General features: G+C 40.9%; 2 protein-coding genes across 2 annotated transcripts in view; both read right to left on the reverse strand.

The window, feature by feature from the left end:
* Window positions 1-2,917: 2,917 nt before the first annotated feature.
* Window positions 2,918-14,527, reverse strand: part of MEIKIN (meiotic kinetochore factor) — a gene marked incomplete at its 5' end in the record, with an annotated part of 38,376 nt that continues 26,766 nt past the window's right edge. Inside the window, 3 exons of the mRNA XM_081092777.1 lie at window positions 2,918-3,689; window positions 8,249-8,372; window positions 13,848-13,967. Coding sequence (XP_080948903.1) covers window positions 3,679-3,689; window positions 8,249-8,372; window positions 13,848-13,967 — 255 coding nt within the window. The 3' untranslated portion in view covers window positions 2,918-3,678. The remainder of the gene's footprint in view (window positions 3,690-8,248; window positions 8,373-13,847; window positions 13,968-14,527) is intronic.
* Window positions 10,187-14,165, reverse strand: LOC308519909 (ribosomal L1 domain-containing protein 1-like). The gene has a single exon (XM_081092266.1). It carries the CDS (start codon window positions 13,682-13,684, stop codon window positions 12,161-12,163), a length of 1,524 nt encoding a protein of 507 aa, XP_080948392.1. The 5' UTR covers window positions 13,685-14,165; the 3' UTR covers window positions 10,187-12,160.

Raw genomic sequence — 14,527 nt, forward strand, 5'->3', positions numbered from 1 at the left:
GTCGCTATGATGCACACTGACCACCAGGGGGCAGACACTCAATGCAGGGGTTGCCCCCTTGGGGTCAGTACACTCCCACAGCCAACTTCCTGCAGCTAGCCAACCTCTCACAGTCCCTCCCCCTGCCAGCAGGCCCTGATCAGCTGGGCCCCAATCGGGACTGGGTGAGAGGGCCCCGATTGGCCCTGATCACCAGCCAGGCCTAGGGACTCCACCAGTGCATGAATTCATGCTCTGGGCCTCTAATAAATAAATAAATATCTGTTTAAACAGAATACAGAAGCCCAATGTACTAGTATAAAGCAAAAAGAAGAAAACTGCTTTGTCTGGATGAACTAGGAAACTCAGAGCCCTATGTACTCTACCTCCTCCATTCCCTATATTTCAGCTATTCAAACTATTGATAATCAGGAAAGCTAAATTCCAGTATTTATTCTGCCAGTAATTAGTTGTATGTGTGGGGAAGCACAGGACTTGGTTGGAATGTCTGTAAGGAGGATTCGCTGAAAGGTCAGGGGCCTCTGAGGGGACCTTGCCAAAAGCAGCAGCCCCTACCTTGACTTTCCCAAAAAAGTCCGATCCCCTGGGGTATTTTGCTAGAATCTCTATGTTTAGTCTTTAAAGACCTGACCTTGTAGAAGCATATACTTTCTGAAGGATACTTACCCTGCTGATTGTATCTAGAGATTAATATGAGTTCAAACTGTGGTTACAATAAAAAGCCAATAAGGCAGGAGAACAGGACTGCTTTTACTACTGAAGTAAAAGAGTCCCTTAGCTCTCTCTTTCACAGAAACCTGTGTTGGAGTAATCTGTTCAATCGCCGCTCAGGGTCTGCTGGTCAACCCTGGCAGTATGAACTTGGGACAGTCATTTATTGATCTGGCTGTGTTATTTGTTATGTAAAATGAGCAAAAGAGAATAGATTATATAGTTCTCAAATTTAAGTGCTTATTGGAATCACTTTGAGAACCTACCGATTTCAGATTCCTGTGCCTTATTCTAGAGTAAGCATGTCAAACTCATGGCCCACAACGAGTATTTTTGTGGCCCAGCCAATATAACGGTATGTAAGAAATGTCTTAATAAAAATTTAACTTAATTTTTACAATATCCTGTTATACATAATTATTAATAATGAACTACAACGTTCGCTCATAATTGATTACTACAATCATGTTACATTCATTTCTCTTATGCGCCTTTCCCTCCACTAATACTAGCAGTGAATATTTTAGCAGCTAATTGACATGTCATTAGTCTTTTTTAAAAAAAAATATGTATTTTTATTGATTTTAGAGAGGAAGGGAGAGGGAGAGATAGAAACATCAATGATGAGAGAGAATCATTGATCGGCTACCTCCTGCTTGCCCCCTACTAGAGATCCAGCCCAAAACCCCTTTACCGGAATTGAACCGTCAGGCCGCAGGCTGGCGCTCTATCCACTGAGCCAAACCAGCTAGGTGTCATTAGTCTTTAAAAAAATAAATTTTTTTATTGATTTCAGAGAGGACGGGAGAGGGAGAAATGGAAACATCAGCCCTAGCCAGTTTCGTGCAGTGGATAGAGTGTTGGCCTGGGGACTGAAAGGTCCCAGGTTCGATTCCAGCCAAGGGCACATGCCCAGGCTGCGGGCTTGGTCCCCAGTGGTTGCTGTGTGGAAGGCAGCCAATCAATGACTCTCTCATCATTGATGTTTCTATCTCTTCCTCCCTCTCCCTTCCTCTCTTAAATCAATAAAGAAATATTTTTTTTTAAAAAAAATGGAAACATCAATGATGAGAGAGAATCATTGATTGGCTGCCTCTTGCATGCCCCCTACTGGGGATCCAGAGCACAACCGGGGCATGTGCCCTTGACTGGAATCGAACCTGGGACCTTTTAGTCTGCAGGCCGACTGAGTCAAACCAGCTAAGGCTAGTCATTAGTCTTGTACTGACTTGTTTGGTGTGCGCAACAGGAAATATTTCGCTTTCGGAGAACAAGAAAAATAGGTTTATTTGTGTTGCACTTATTAATTTGTGTAGTTATTTAGTGTCTGGTAAGTTAAAGTTCAAAAAAAATTATTTATATTAAAATGTATTGTTTTATGTTAACAATTAATCATTTATTTCAGCCCTTTGTATTCAGCATGTCTCTATCGAAACAAACCTACGTTCCTATGAAAATTGAAGCTTTTGGTTTTTTTGCGGCCCACATAAACTTAAACCTTGTTTATTTGGCCCGTGTTAGCCTTTGAGTTTGACATCCTTGTTCGAGAGAGTATAATTTACAGGTCAGAGAAACCTTGGACTAGATGTTTTCTAAGGCCTCTTCTATCCAGGTTGTCACCATTCTTGGATCTCAACTTACCCATACTACTTCCTCTATCACATCTCTTTTGGACTCCTCTGGTGGTTCGCTTTCACCACATTTTTCCTTTAATCTGCACAGTGCCAGCCAATGAACAAACACCATACAGAATAGGGGTCCTTGTCCATCAAAAGCGAGCTTCATCGTGTAGTGCTGATTAGATTACTGCCAAACTAGCTAAAACATTAAATGCCAGGACTAAAAATAGGCTGCTGCATGTTTAAAATAACATGATCACTAGTTAGCTTGGGGCTTGGCTATTTTTACTGAAGGGAAGGCAGAGAGACAAGTGGCCAGGGGTTGAAAGGAAATTACTTACACAAGGAGGCTGCTAACTGAGGTGAGAGCCTAGGAAGAAGCCAGAAGGTGGCACAATTGGTTCAACATGCATCAATGGGTCTTTGAGAAACTAAAAATTTTGGTCTGAACACTCAAAAGAATTTCCCAGACACATTTTGTTTTGATTTGTTGCAAAATCCAGAATTGTGACATTACCTGATGTCAGAAACCAATATGACAGGCCAAGAAGATCAAATTAAGAGAAGTTTCTCTATTTTTATTTTTTAACTTTTTATTGAAGTATAGCATTCACACTGAAATGTACACATATGTGTACTGTACAACTTTATGAGTTTTCATAAATAACACACCAACATTGCTGGGGTCCAACCCCAGCAGGTCCAGGGGTCCCCAAAGGTGTGGACGGAGTCGGCGAAGAAGGAACGACACGGAGACAGCGTTCAGTTGATCAGCAGCCTAGCCAGGATCTCTAGCCAGGTTCTGGTCAGGATCTCCAGCGAAGTTCTGGTTAGGATCTCCAGCCAGGTTCTGTGTCCATGTTCTCTTGCTAGGTTCTCCAGCCAGGTTCTGTAGCCATGTTCCCTCACTAGGTTCTCCAGCCAGGTTCTGTCCAGGTTCTCCAGCCAGGTTCAGTCACCAGGTTCTAGTCAGGTTCTCTTGCCATGTTCTATCCAGGTTCTGTAGCCAGGTTCTGTCTCTAGGATCTTCAGCCAGGTTCTCTTGCTAGGTTCTGTCTCTAGGTTCTGTTGCCAGTTTCTGTCCAGGATCTTTTGCCATGTTCTCTCCAGCGAAGTTCTTCTGTCTCTAGGTTCTGTGTCTAGGTTCTTTGTCTAGGTTCTGTGTCTAGGTTCTGTGGCCAGTTTCTGTCCAGGATCTTTTGCCATGTTCTCTCCAGCGAGTTCTTCTGTCTCTAGGTTCTGTGTAGGTTCTGTGTCTAGGTTCTGTGTCCTGTTGTCTTGTTACATCTGTATTTATACCAGTTGATTCCAATCCTAACAATCTCTATTCCAAAGGTTAGGGCGTTTCTTATCTCCATTCTGGGGAGTAAAGATTATGTAGCTTAGGCATGATTGTTTGTAGTTAAAGTGATTAATTACCCGCCTGGCACTTAGTTAAGGGGTTTTATTCCCTCCCTAACTTCAGGGGAAAATCCCTACCTTGGGAAACAATCTTTCTCAGAGAGGTGACCTTGATTAAAACACATAGTGCCAAGAAGGTGAGCAAACATATTAAGAACAGTATGCCATATATGCCAGGTCCCTTGAAACAGCAAGGATGGACCGGCTCCCAGCACAACATAGCTAGCATCCAGGTAATGAAACAAAACACTACCAGCACCCTAGAATTCCCTCTTTAAACCCTTCCAGTTGCTATCCCTGTCCACAAAAGGGCATCTACTATGGTGATTCCCATGATAGTTTACCTTTGCCGAATTTTGTACTAAATATATTAAATATACTTTATTGTACCTGGCTCTTTATGTAACTAACGTTCATCAATATTGTTGCATGTACATTGCAATTGTATATTGTTGATTCCCAGTGCTATATAGCACTTCAGTGAATGAATGTACCGCAGTTTACTTATCCATTATACTGTTGGTGGGCATCTAGATAGTTTCTAGTTTAAGGCTATTATTAACAGTGCTGCTATGAACACTCTAGTATAGATCTTTTGATGAACATATGTACATATTATAGTTGGATATACTCCCAGAAGTGGAATTACTAGGTCTCCAGGTTCCAGGGAAATGGAATTGCTGGGTACACCTCAGTGAAATTTCCTGGAGTCCAGTGAAATGAGAGATATGCTTCCAAAGGCGAAAGATAAGTTGTTGCATCGGGCCCTTTATGCAACCAAAAAAGAGGCACAATGCTTAGGGGTCCTTTTTAGATTCTGGAGTCCACATATTCCTCATTTCAGTGTAGTTCTCTGGCCCATTTACCAAGTGACCTGAAAAGCTGCTGGTTTTGAGAGGATCTCAGAACAAGAGAAGGCTCTGCAACAGGTCCAGGCTACTGTGCAAGATGCTCTGCCACGTGTACCATATGATGCAGCCAATACAATTAGCTGTACTTGAAGTTAAGTGGTGTATAGAGATGCTGTTTGGAGCCTGTTGAATCACAGCACAGGTTCTTAGGATTTTGGAGCAAAGCACTGCCACTCTCTGTGGATAACTACTCTCTCTTTTTGAGAAAAAGTATTTGGCTGTTATTGGGCATTAGTAGATACTGAATACTTAACTATAGGCCACCAAGCTATAACAGGAGCTGAGTTGCCCATCATGAATTGAGTGTTGTCTGGTGTACCATGCCATAAAGTTGGCTGTGAAGAGCAACACTCCATTATCAAATGCAAATGGTACATATGAGATTGGGCTGAGCAGGCCCTACAGGCATAAATAAGTTATATGAGGAAGTGGCCCAAATATCCACACTCCTGTTATATAACCTCTTTCTCAGCCTGCACTTATGGCATTATGGGGAGTTCTCTATAATCAGTTGACTGAGGAAAAGAAAAGACAGGCTTGGCTTACATTTGGTTCTACATGATATTCAAGTACCACCTGAAAATAGATAGCTATAGTACCTATAGCTCCTTCTTGGGGCAACACTGAAGGAAACAGGCAAAGAGATATCCTCCCAGTGGGACAGAACTTAGAACAGTGCACCTCATTTTTCACTTTGTTAGAATTATGTTCATGGACTATGGCCAATAGTGTGGCTGGATGGACAGGACTTGGAAGGGACAGGACTAGAAAATTGATGACAACGAAATTTATGGAAGAGTCATGTGGATCGACTTCTCTGAATGGGCAAAAAAACATGAATATATGTGTCTTATGTGAATGCTCAACAGAGGATGAATTAAGCAGAGAAGAATTTTAATAAATAAGCCAATGACTTGTTCTGTGGATACCAGTTAGCGTTTTGCTCCAGTGATTGCCCAATGACCACAACAGAAGTTATGCATGGGCTCAGCAACATGACCTTCTGCTCACCAAAGTAAGCCTGACTATACCCACTGCTGAGTATCCTATATCTGTCAGCAGCAGAAACCAATACCCCATCCCCCAAAAGGCACCTTTCCTTTGAGTGATCAACCAGCTACCTGGTGGCAGGTTGATTACACTGGACCACTTCCATCACGGAAGGGGCAACATATTATTCTTACTGGAATAGATACTTACTCTGGATGGTAATTTGCCTTCCCTGCATGCAAAACTTCTGACAAAACCTTCATCCAAGGTCTTACAGAATGCCTTATCTATCATCATGGCATCCCACATAGCATTGCTTCTGATCAAGGGACTCATTTCAGAGCAAAAGAAGTGCAGCAGTAGGCCCATGTTCATGGAATTCACTGGTCTTACCACGTTCCCCACCATCCTGAAGCAGCTGGGCTTAATAGAATGGGATTGTCTTTTGAAGACAGTTACAGCACTAGCGAGGCAGCAATACCTTGCAGGACTGGGGCAAGGTTCTCCAGAAGGCAGAAGGTATTGCTCTGGATCAGCATCCAATATACAGTGCTGTTTATCCCATAACCAGAATTCAAAGGTCCAAAAATTTAGGGGATGGAATTGGAAGTGGAACCATTCAATATTACCCCTGGTGACCAACTAGTAAAAGTTTTGCTTCTTGTTCCCATGACTTTATGCTTTATTGGTCTAGAGGCCTTAATTCCAAAGGAGGAAAGCTTTCACCAGAAGATACAACAATAATTCCATTGAACTGGGAGTAAAGACTGCCACTGGCCACTTTAGGCTTCTCATGCCTCTGGGTCAACAAGTAAAGAAGAAAGTTCCTGTACTGGTTGGGGTGATTGATCCTGAATACCATGGGCAAATTGGACTACTACTCCACAATGGAAGAGTATGTCTGCAATACAGAAGATCCCTTAGGACATGCCTTAGTATTACCATGCCCTGTGATTCAGGTCAATGGAAAACTACAACCCATCCAAGCATGACTAGATCCTTCAAAAATAAGATTGTATGTCACCCCCCACCAGTTTAAGAACCATAACCAGCTAAGGTACTTATTGAGGGCAGAGGGAATATGGAATGGGTAATGGAGAAAGGTAGTTATAAATACCAGTTACAGCCACATGACTAAGCAAATATCTTTGTTTCCTTCCCTCTCTTATACTCTATCATCCTATATAAGATGTATTAATAATAGTTAGCTTCATAATACAGTACTTGAGTTACAGAATACCAAGGAGAAGAACATCACCCAAGGACTCTGAATCCTGTTCTGGGGAATCAGTTAGCACATTTTTAGTTGTATGTAGGACAGTCACATTATGTTAGGACATAGAAGTATGACTTTGTGACTGTTTTTATTTGGATATTAAATATGATTTAAGGGGATGTGTATGAATGTGTAGTTGAGATGGTTAGTTATAGTTTCAACTTGGCTAGGCTATCTACCCAATTATATTAAATATTAATCTAATTTAGGAGCTGGTGTTGCTGCAAAGGTATTTTGTATATGTGATTAACATCTGTAATAACTGACTTTAAATAAAGGAGATTATCCTTGATAATGTGTATGGGCCTCATCCAAACAGTTGAAAAGCCTTAAGAGCAAAACTGAGGTTTTTCTAAGGAAGAAGAAATTCCTCCTGAGGACTGCATCAACATCAGCTCCTGCCCAAGTTTCCAGCCTGCCCTACAGTTTTTACCATACCTTATAATTGCACTAAGTCAAATCCTTGAAGTGTGTATTTACATCCTATTAGTTCTGTTTCTTTGGTAGAACCCTGACTGGTATGTCATCTACTATTCCTTACCACTATGCTATTATCAGAGATAGAAACAGAAGTCTATTATGTGGTCTCTGTCCTTGAAAACTTCATAACCTAAAAACCATAAAAAGTTAGCATATAAATTATGTCAGGGAGTAGTAAATTATTATCAAATGAGTAGCACTGAATTAAGTATTCAAGGAACTTAGAAAAGAAAAATATCTCTGTGGATTTAGGGAGTGCTCAGGACAGGCTCTGTGGAAGAAATTGGGACAAGGATATGCAGTGAGGGAAGTACAGAAAAATCTAAACTTGGAGTTTAGATGGAAAGATTGAACTCCTTTCTACTACTTGGTAGGAATATGATCTTGGACAAATTGCATACTACTTTAAGCCTCAGATTCTTAATATATAAAGTGAGGATAATAGCACACATCCTGTCTATCATAAAGTCATAGTGAGAAATAAACGAGATATAAAAAGGTGCTTAGCTCAATGCCTGTCACAGAAAACCTGCTCAACCACTATCTCAATATCTTTAAAAAGAATGCTACTAAAAATAAGACCCAACAACACTAAATTTTAAATAATTATAAGAGGAATCATCTTAAATACATTTTAATTCTATGGCATTAGCTAATTTTTCAAAAGATGAAGTATTTGACTTTCAAAAAAAATATTTTAATGAGGTTCTGAAACCTGACCAAACTTACTATTAAAATTTTAGTATTTCCCCTTGTGCAAGAACTCTCAGAATGCAATTTATAACTGAACTTCCCATGTATATAAGGAATTTACAATGAAAATGTGTTTTATAGCTTTTTAAAAGTAGTTTCTGCAGTACCTTGAGGAATATCTTTAGGAAGAGAATATGTCTTCTTCTTTACAATAACACCTTTACTTTTCACTTGTCTAGTGCCTGGTGATGCTCTAATAATACAACATATTTCTGATGTATTTAAAGGAACCTGAAAAAGAATAACAGACATTGCATAATTCTTCCAGATACTATATTTATGTTATTTTATTTCAAAGGCAAATAATTAATAAACATATTTCATAAATATTAATAAAAGCACTTATGAAATGCTTATCCACTCTGGACACAGATTGGTTTTAAAACATTTGCTTATTTAATATTCATAAGAACCAGGGAAGGCACATTATATTATCCCCATTTGTAAAATGAGGAAACTTAGATTTCAAGAGGTTGGATAACTTATTTAACGACTGAGAGAAAATCATGATAGAGTTGAGATTCAAGCACTCCAAAGTGAAAGAGAGTGTTTACATGATTTACTGAATTAAAACACAGTTTATATTTAACTTGTGCACATAGTCAGTGCCTAGATGGCATAGGTGAGGGGCTTGACACAGGACTGGAGGCAGAAGGGGATCTTTGTGTGGCCCACGGATGCCACTCTCTGACAAATCACTGCCGCTGACCATCCATAGTACACAGGGAGACGTTCCACAGGTCTGGATGGACTTAGCCAGCTGAGGGATGTAGGCTGCCACTTTCTCTCCAGTGAACTCTCTGGCATCCTCAAAGATGCGATCCACATGGCAGGTGAACTCCTCCAAATCAGAAATGACAAACTTCTTTCAGAATGCCTGGGTCAGGAGCACAGTGTTGCTGCTCACACACTTTTGGAAGATATCTCGGTCCAAGAGGCCACCACTGTTGGACTCTAGAACCATGGGGCACATCTGGCTCATGCAATCCCAGACCCAGGGATCTGATGTCTGCAGTCCAGTAGCCTTCAGTGCAGTAGTGAACTTGTGGACAGGGATTCGCTCCTGTCCCTCAGCAACAGTGTAGAAGAGCAGATCACCCAAGCTGGACAGCATGCCACTCTCTTGACGAATCACTGTCCCGCAAGCCTTACTAATCCTGGTGCTGCAGCTGGTGGCTACGCATCATCTCCCTGCCCTGCGCAGCGGCCTCACGGAGATGGTGCCAGATGCCCTGACAAGGTGGGGGCTCTGGCTCAGATGATCCCTGCTCAGCGCATTCTGCAGAGCCTTCATAGAGTGCATCCCCCCAGCATGTCACCCGTTCCGACAGAGCACCCGGGGCATCTCTATTTCATTTATATCTGCTCTGTTCTTTGTTATTATCCCTCTAATTGCCTCTAGTCTCAGCCTTTTACAATCTGTTCTCTGCCTCTGGATCCAGAATAAACTTTATACAGGAACATTTGATATCATTTCCTTTTCATAATCCTTTATTGGCTCCCCTCAGGAAAAAAAAATTCAAAAATTTTAATGTATATTACAAGATCCATTACTCTCTTGGCCCTGGTTTATCTTTACAAACTCATCTCTAGTTTTCCCCTCATCACCTGGATCCCCACTCTCACCCCAGGGTGAGACTGAGAGGTCTGGCTACACTGAACCACTACACAACCCTAAAGTTTTTCCTCTTTATTTCTTTTTCTCTCTGCCTCTGTCCCGTCCTATTGTTTTTCTCTCTGTATCTCTTCCTCTTTTCTCTGGCTCTTTCTCTCTCCACCTCTCTCTTTTTCTATTCATCCCCTCTCTCTACTCCCACCCGCACCCCCATGGCTCTTAGAAAAATGAGTTTAATGTATTTATTAACAAAGCATAGTACTTTCAAATAACATAATGAAGTTGGTGACCACAATTTATATGTAAAGACAAAAGCTGAGTTTTGGATCAAAGTAGATTAATATTGTTTCTTCTGGTTGTTTAATACCCCTTGGTCCTGAGGACGCAAAATGTTTTGGCTGTGGCAGCCTAATATCCTTTCTTTGGAATTGTAACTGAAAACTTACTCCACATGTACTTTTTTTTTTTTTTTAATTTCTAGCAACTTTATTAATAACTGCCCAAAACGACAATGTTTTTACCACAAAAAAGAAATGTGCTATCAAGCCATGAGAAGACATAGAGGAATCTTAAGTGCATATGACTAAGTGAAAGAAACCAGTCTGAAAGGGCTACATGCTGTATGATTCCAACTATATGACATTCTGGAAAAGGCAAAGACTATACACAGTAACAATATCAGTGGTTGCCAGGGGCTCTGGGGAGGGGGTGAGAGGGATGAATAGGTGCAGCACAGGTGACTTTTTAGGGCAGTGAAAATACTCTGTATACTATAATGCTGGGTACATGTTACTGTCCATGCCCATAGAATGTGTAACACTAAGCGTGAACCCTAATGTCAACTATGGACTTTGGCTAATAGTGATGTGTCAAGGTAGGATCATCAGTTGTAAATGTACCCCTCTGGTTGGAGGATGTTGATGTGGGGGTAGCTGTGCATGTGCGCAGGAGGGGGAAATGGGAAATCTCTCTACCTTAATTTTGCTATGAGCCTAAAACTGCTCTAAAAATTTTAAGTCTTAAAAACAAAAAACAGAAGGGAGCATTTGAGATCGTCTCCCAGCATGTCATTAGTTTGGCTCAAGGAAATTCATAAAAATTCTTAAACACACACACATACACAAACAGAACACCTACTTTTAAGAATTGCCTATATGTAAGATCACTTGGTGCTATAAAGTCTTTTACTTGGCTAGAGGATGCAATTAGGAAACCTTAAAACCCCAGAAAATTGTCACATAAACCACATTATCTGATTGTGTCTTTGCCCTATGCAAAACAGCACTTAAATCTTCACCTTTAAGTGAAGCGAGTCTACCTGAACACCTTCCCACAGAAGCTAGTCTCCATGGAAAATGTTTTAATTAAGCTAAACCCCTACCACACACACTTCTATTCATTTTTAAAAGCCTGTAAGGACAGTGAAACTACAATTTTTTTTGTATATTAGAGGCATTTTCATGATTTAAAAAGTGGACTGTTAAATTTGTGGGGCCAAAAAGCAACAACTACCTCAACTTGACTTTCCAAGAACCATCTCAAGTTTTATTCCTTGTTTCTGAACCAGGTGATCTTCGGATGCCATGTCTCACGTTGACCTTCCCTTACTATAGTGACCCCATCACTTCCTACTAGTGATGTGTACCCCAACTCAGACCCACTGAAAGGCTGTGCACCTGAGAAGTCAGCATATATTTAACAATCACCCAAATTTAACAGTCTCCACTTACAGGTTTCCTATCAGAAAGGTGCCAAATCTAAGTAACTCTATATAGGGTGAGGAGTAATCTGGAGGAAGATTGGAAGGCTGAAGGAGGTTAAGTATTTTCTTGCCTCTAGAAGGCAGGATTCAATCTGGTGCCTTTATAAATGATGCCATGTTAATTTTTCTCACCAAACATATGCTAACTCAGTGGTTTATAACCTTGGCCAACCACCACCTAAGACCCATTGAGATATACCAGCTCTGCATGATAGGCCAAGAAACCTGAGATGTTCCATAAATTCCACAGTTGATTTGCATGCAGGGAGCCCACCACTGACTTGAAGACAAGTTTTGGAAATACTTGCACAAACTGCTGTTCTGGAGTCAGATAAGGAAAAAGTCATATCACAGGCATTCAAGTAAAACTAACAAGATCCGGAATAGTTTACTCAGGAGCAAATGTTACACTTAATAAAAGCACTGTAATTTCTATTATATTAGCTAATACATGAAAGAACAATTTAAAAAATGGATTCAAACTACTGGTTTTTACACCCACAAACATACATCAGAATCACTGGTGAGGTTTTAAGTCCAGGTCTCACTCTTGGAGAAGGTTGTGGCAGGGGTCAGGCCCCAGGTATTTTTCAAAAGCTTTCCAGGCAGCTCTCATGTTTCCTCCTGGCCAAGTCACTGACTTTAGGTCGGCTGGGGCACTTTGGGTTTTTGGGGCCACTGTTTGGGGGTGTGGGAAGCTTTTCTTGCAGATTTATTAGCTGTAGTGAAGAACTTGGCCTCTGGCTTTTTGGGCGTCTGTCTTGGGTCTTTTTTCCCCAAAGGAGAGTTTCTTTGCTTCTCCACTTCTTCTTTGACTCTTGGCTTCTTCCCTGGGCCTTTACCTGGGGTCTTGGGCTCTGGTGCTTTCGGCATCTCCAAAGCTGGAAAGGCCTTTCTCTTCTTCCCACGAGGTGGGTTGGAACCAGGACTCTTTACTGGAGAGTTCTCTCCTGTGGCATGTTTTTGCATCTCTACATTTTCTTTGGCAGGAGCTTCTCCTATTGGGACCAGCAATGGGATTTCTTCTTCAGATTCAACTTGCACTTTATTTTCGGTTTTTATTCTGCAGGTCTCTTTCTTCTCAGGCTTAGGGGTCTCTTTCTTCTGGGGTCCAGGGCCCTTCACTGGAGAACCACAAGTTTTAGAGGCCGTCTCCTCTGTAGGTAGGGCTGGTGTAGACTTTCTACCCCGTTTCATAGGCTTTCTGTTTTTTTTCTCCTTTCGTCTCGTTTTTGCTTTTAGTTTTAATATTTTCTTTGCTTCTTGTTTCTTCAGACTAGAAATATTCACTCCTTTAGCTTCATCCCAACTGCTGACAAATGAAGAAAAGATAGGAAGGGCAACTGATCTCTCAGTTTTCACATACAAGAGTTTCACACTCTCCCACTTCTCTGGCAATTTCTGTGAAAGCTTTTTCGTAACAGCAAGAATGTTTTCGGTGATGTGCTGAACCTGCATTCCAGTGTGACCGATGCGGATAGTGCTGCAAGAACCACTCTTAGAGATGTTTAAGACAGTTCCACCTATTGAGGAGTTGATTTCTTGGGAAAGATTCTTGGCTTTCAGATTGACAGGTATTGGAACTTTCTTTCTCTTATAGAAATGTCTCCCGAGGTGTGAGGGTAAGAGCCGCCGGATTCTTGCATCAGAAAGGAACAAGTCGAAACTACCCAGGAGGCGGAGCTTGGCCTCATAGGCCTTATACTCCTTTTTTAAAGTTCGGAGGGGGATAATCTGAGAAATGGTTTTTATTCCATGCTTGTTTAGAAGCTTCTTATAAAAACGTTCCGTCTTTTCAGGAGTTACATTGGGTTCGTCCTTAGTAAACAAACAGACATCTGCTAAATCTGACCGAATACCATGAGGCAAGGGCAATCTGGCCCTCAGTTCTTTACTTGGAATTTTCCATAATACCACCATTAAAAAGAAATTTTCATTCTCATTCAAAAGCAATCCATTCGCGTTTTTCCTGGACCTGGAATGCGCCAGCAGAGCTTTCACTGCCTTTCTGGTCTGCTCTTCATCCAGCTGCCCTAGTGCGTCCGGGGTTGCTGAGGTCGAGGCTGGAGTTGCGGTTGAGGCTGCAGTTGCGGTTGAGGCTGCAGTTGCGGTTGAGGCTGCAGTTGCGGTTGAGGCTGCGGGTGGTGTTGAAGCGGAGTCCTCCATTTCTTCCCGCCGCGTGCAGACTTGCGTGCGGAACACCACGACTCCACATGTACTTGATATTAACCTTAACTGAGTTACAGATTTTTTAAAGTCTCATAAACAAAGTATCTAATATAACAGTAAGTATTTCTTTTGGTATTTGAAGGAGAAATTGAAATACTACCTCATTTGAAGAATTTTCCTGGGAACTTGACACAGGAACAATTTCATCTGAATTAACACAGCTGCTGACATTTGGAAATAGTTCGTCCAAAGATGATTTTTGTACTGAGGACAGATCAATCTATAAAAGAATATATTACTCTTTTGTAGAAGTTAAATGTTGCAAAACCAGTTATTTTTAAATAATTAAAGGAAAATTGAAACATACTATTTCATTAGAAGCTTTGTGATATAGAACTTGACATATGAACAATCTTATCTGAGTTAATATAACTGCTGACAGTTTGGAAATAGTTCTCCAAAAGATGCATGCTCAACTGGGGAGAAATAAATTTATAAAGAAGATTATAATACTCTTTAGCTTTCAAGTTATTATTTAAATAGGTATTTTATTAGCTTCAATATCGTGTAATTTTTTTCTTTTCTTCACCCAATTAATATTCATAAGGGACCTATTAACTGAAATCTATCTACCCTTTCTGTGAGCCAAAAGACTGAGATAGACAGTCAAAGAAACAGAGTCAGAGACAGAAAAGGACAGATAGAGAGAGAAATCAAGACAGGTTGGTGCTACAGTATTCTAATCTTCCTTACTTTATGTATAGCAATATACAGAATACTTCCAGTGAAAGTATGCTTGTGCAACAGCAAAATAAAAATACTACTGTCTGTGTGCAATAT

This window comes from Myotis nattereri (assembly GCF_964212035.1).
Source record: "Myotis nattereri genome assembly, chromosome: 5".
NCBI lineage: Eukaryota > Metazoa > Chordata > Mammalia > Chiroptera > Vespertilionidae > Myotis > Myotis nattereri.

Excerpts from the sequence above, each read along its gene's own strand:
- LOC308519909 (XM_081092266.1), bottom strand. The coding sequence starts at position 13,684 with ATGGAGGACTCCGCTTCAACACCACCCGCAGCCTCAACCGCAACTGCA.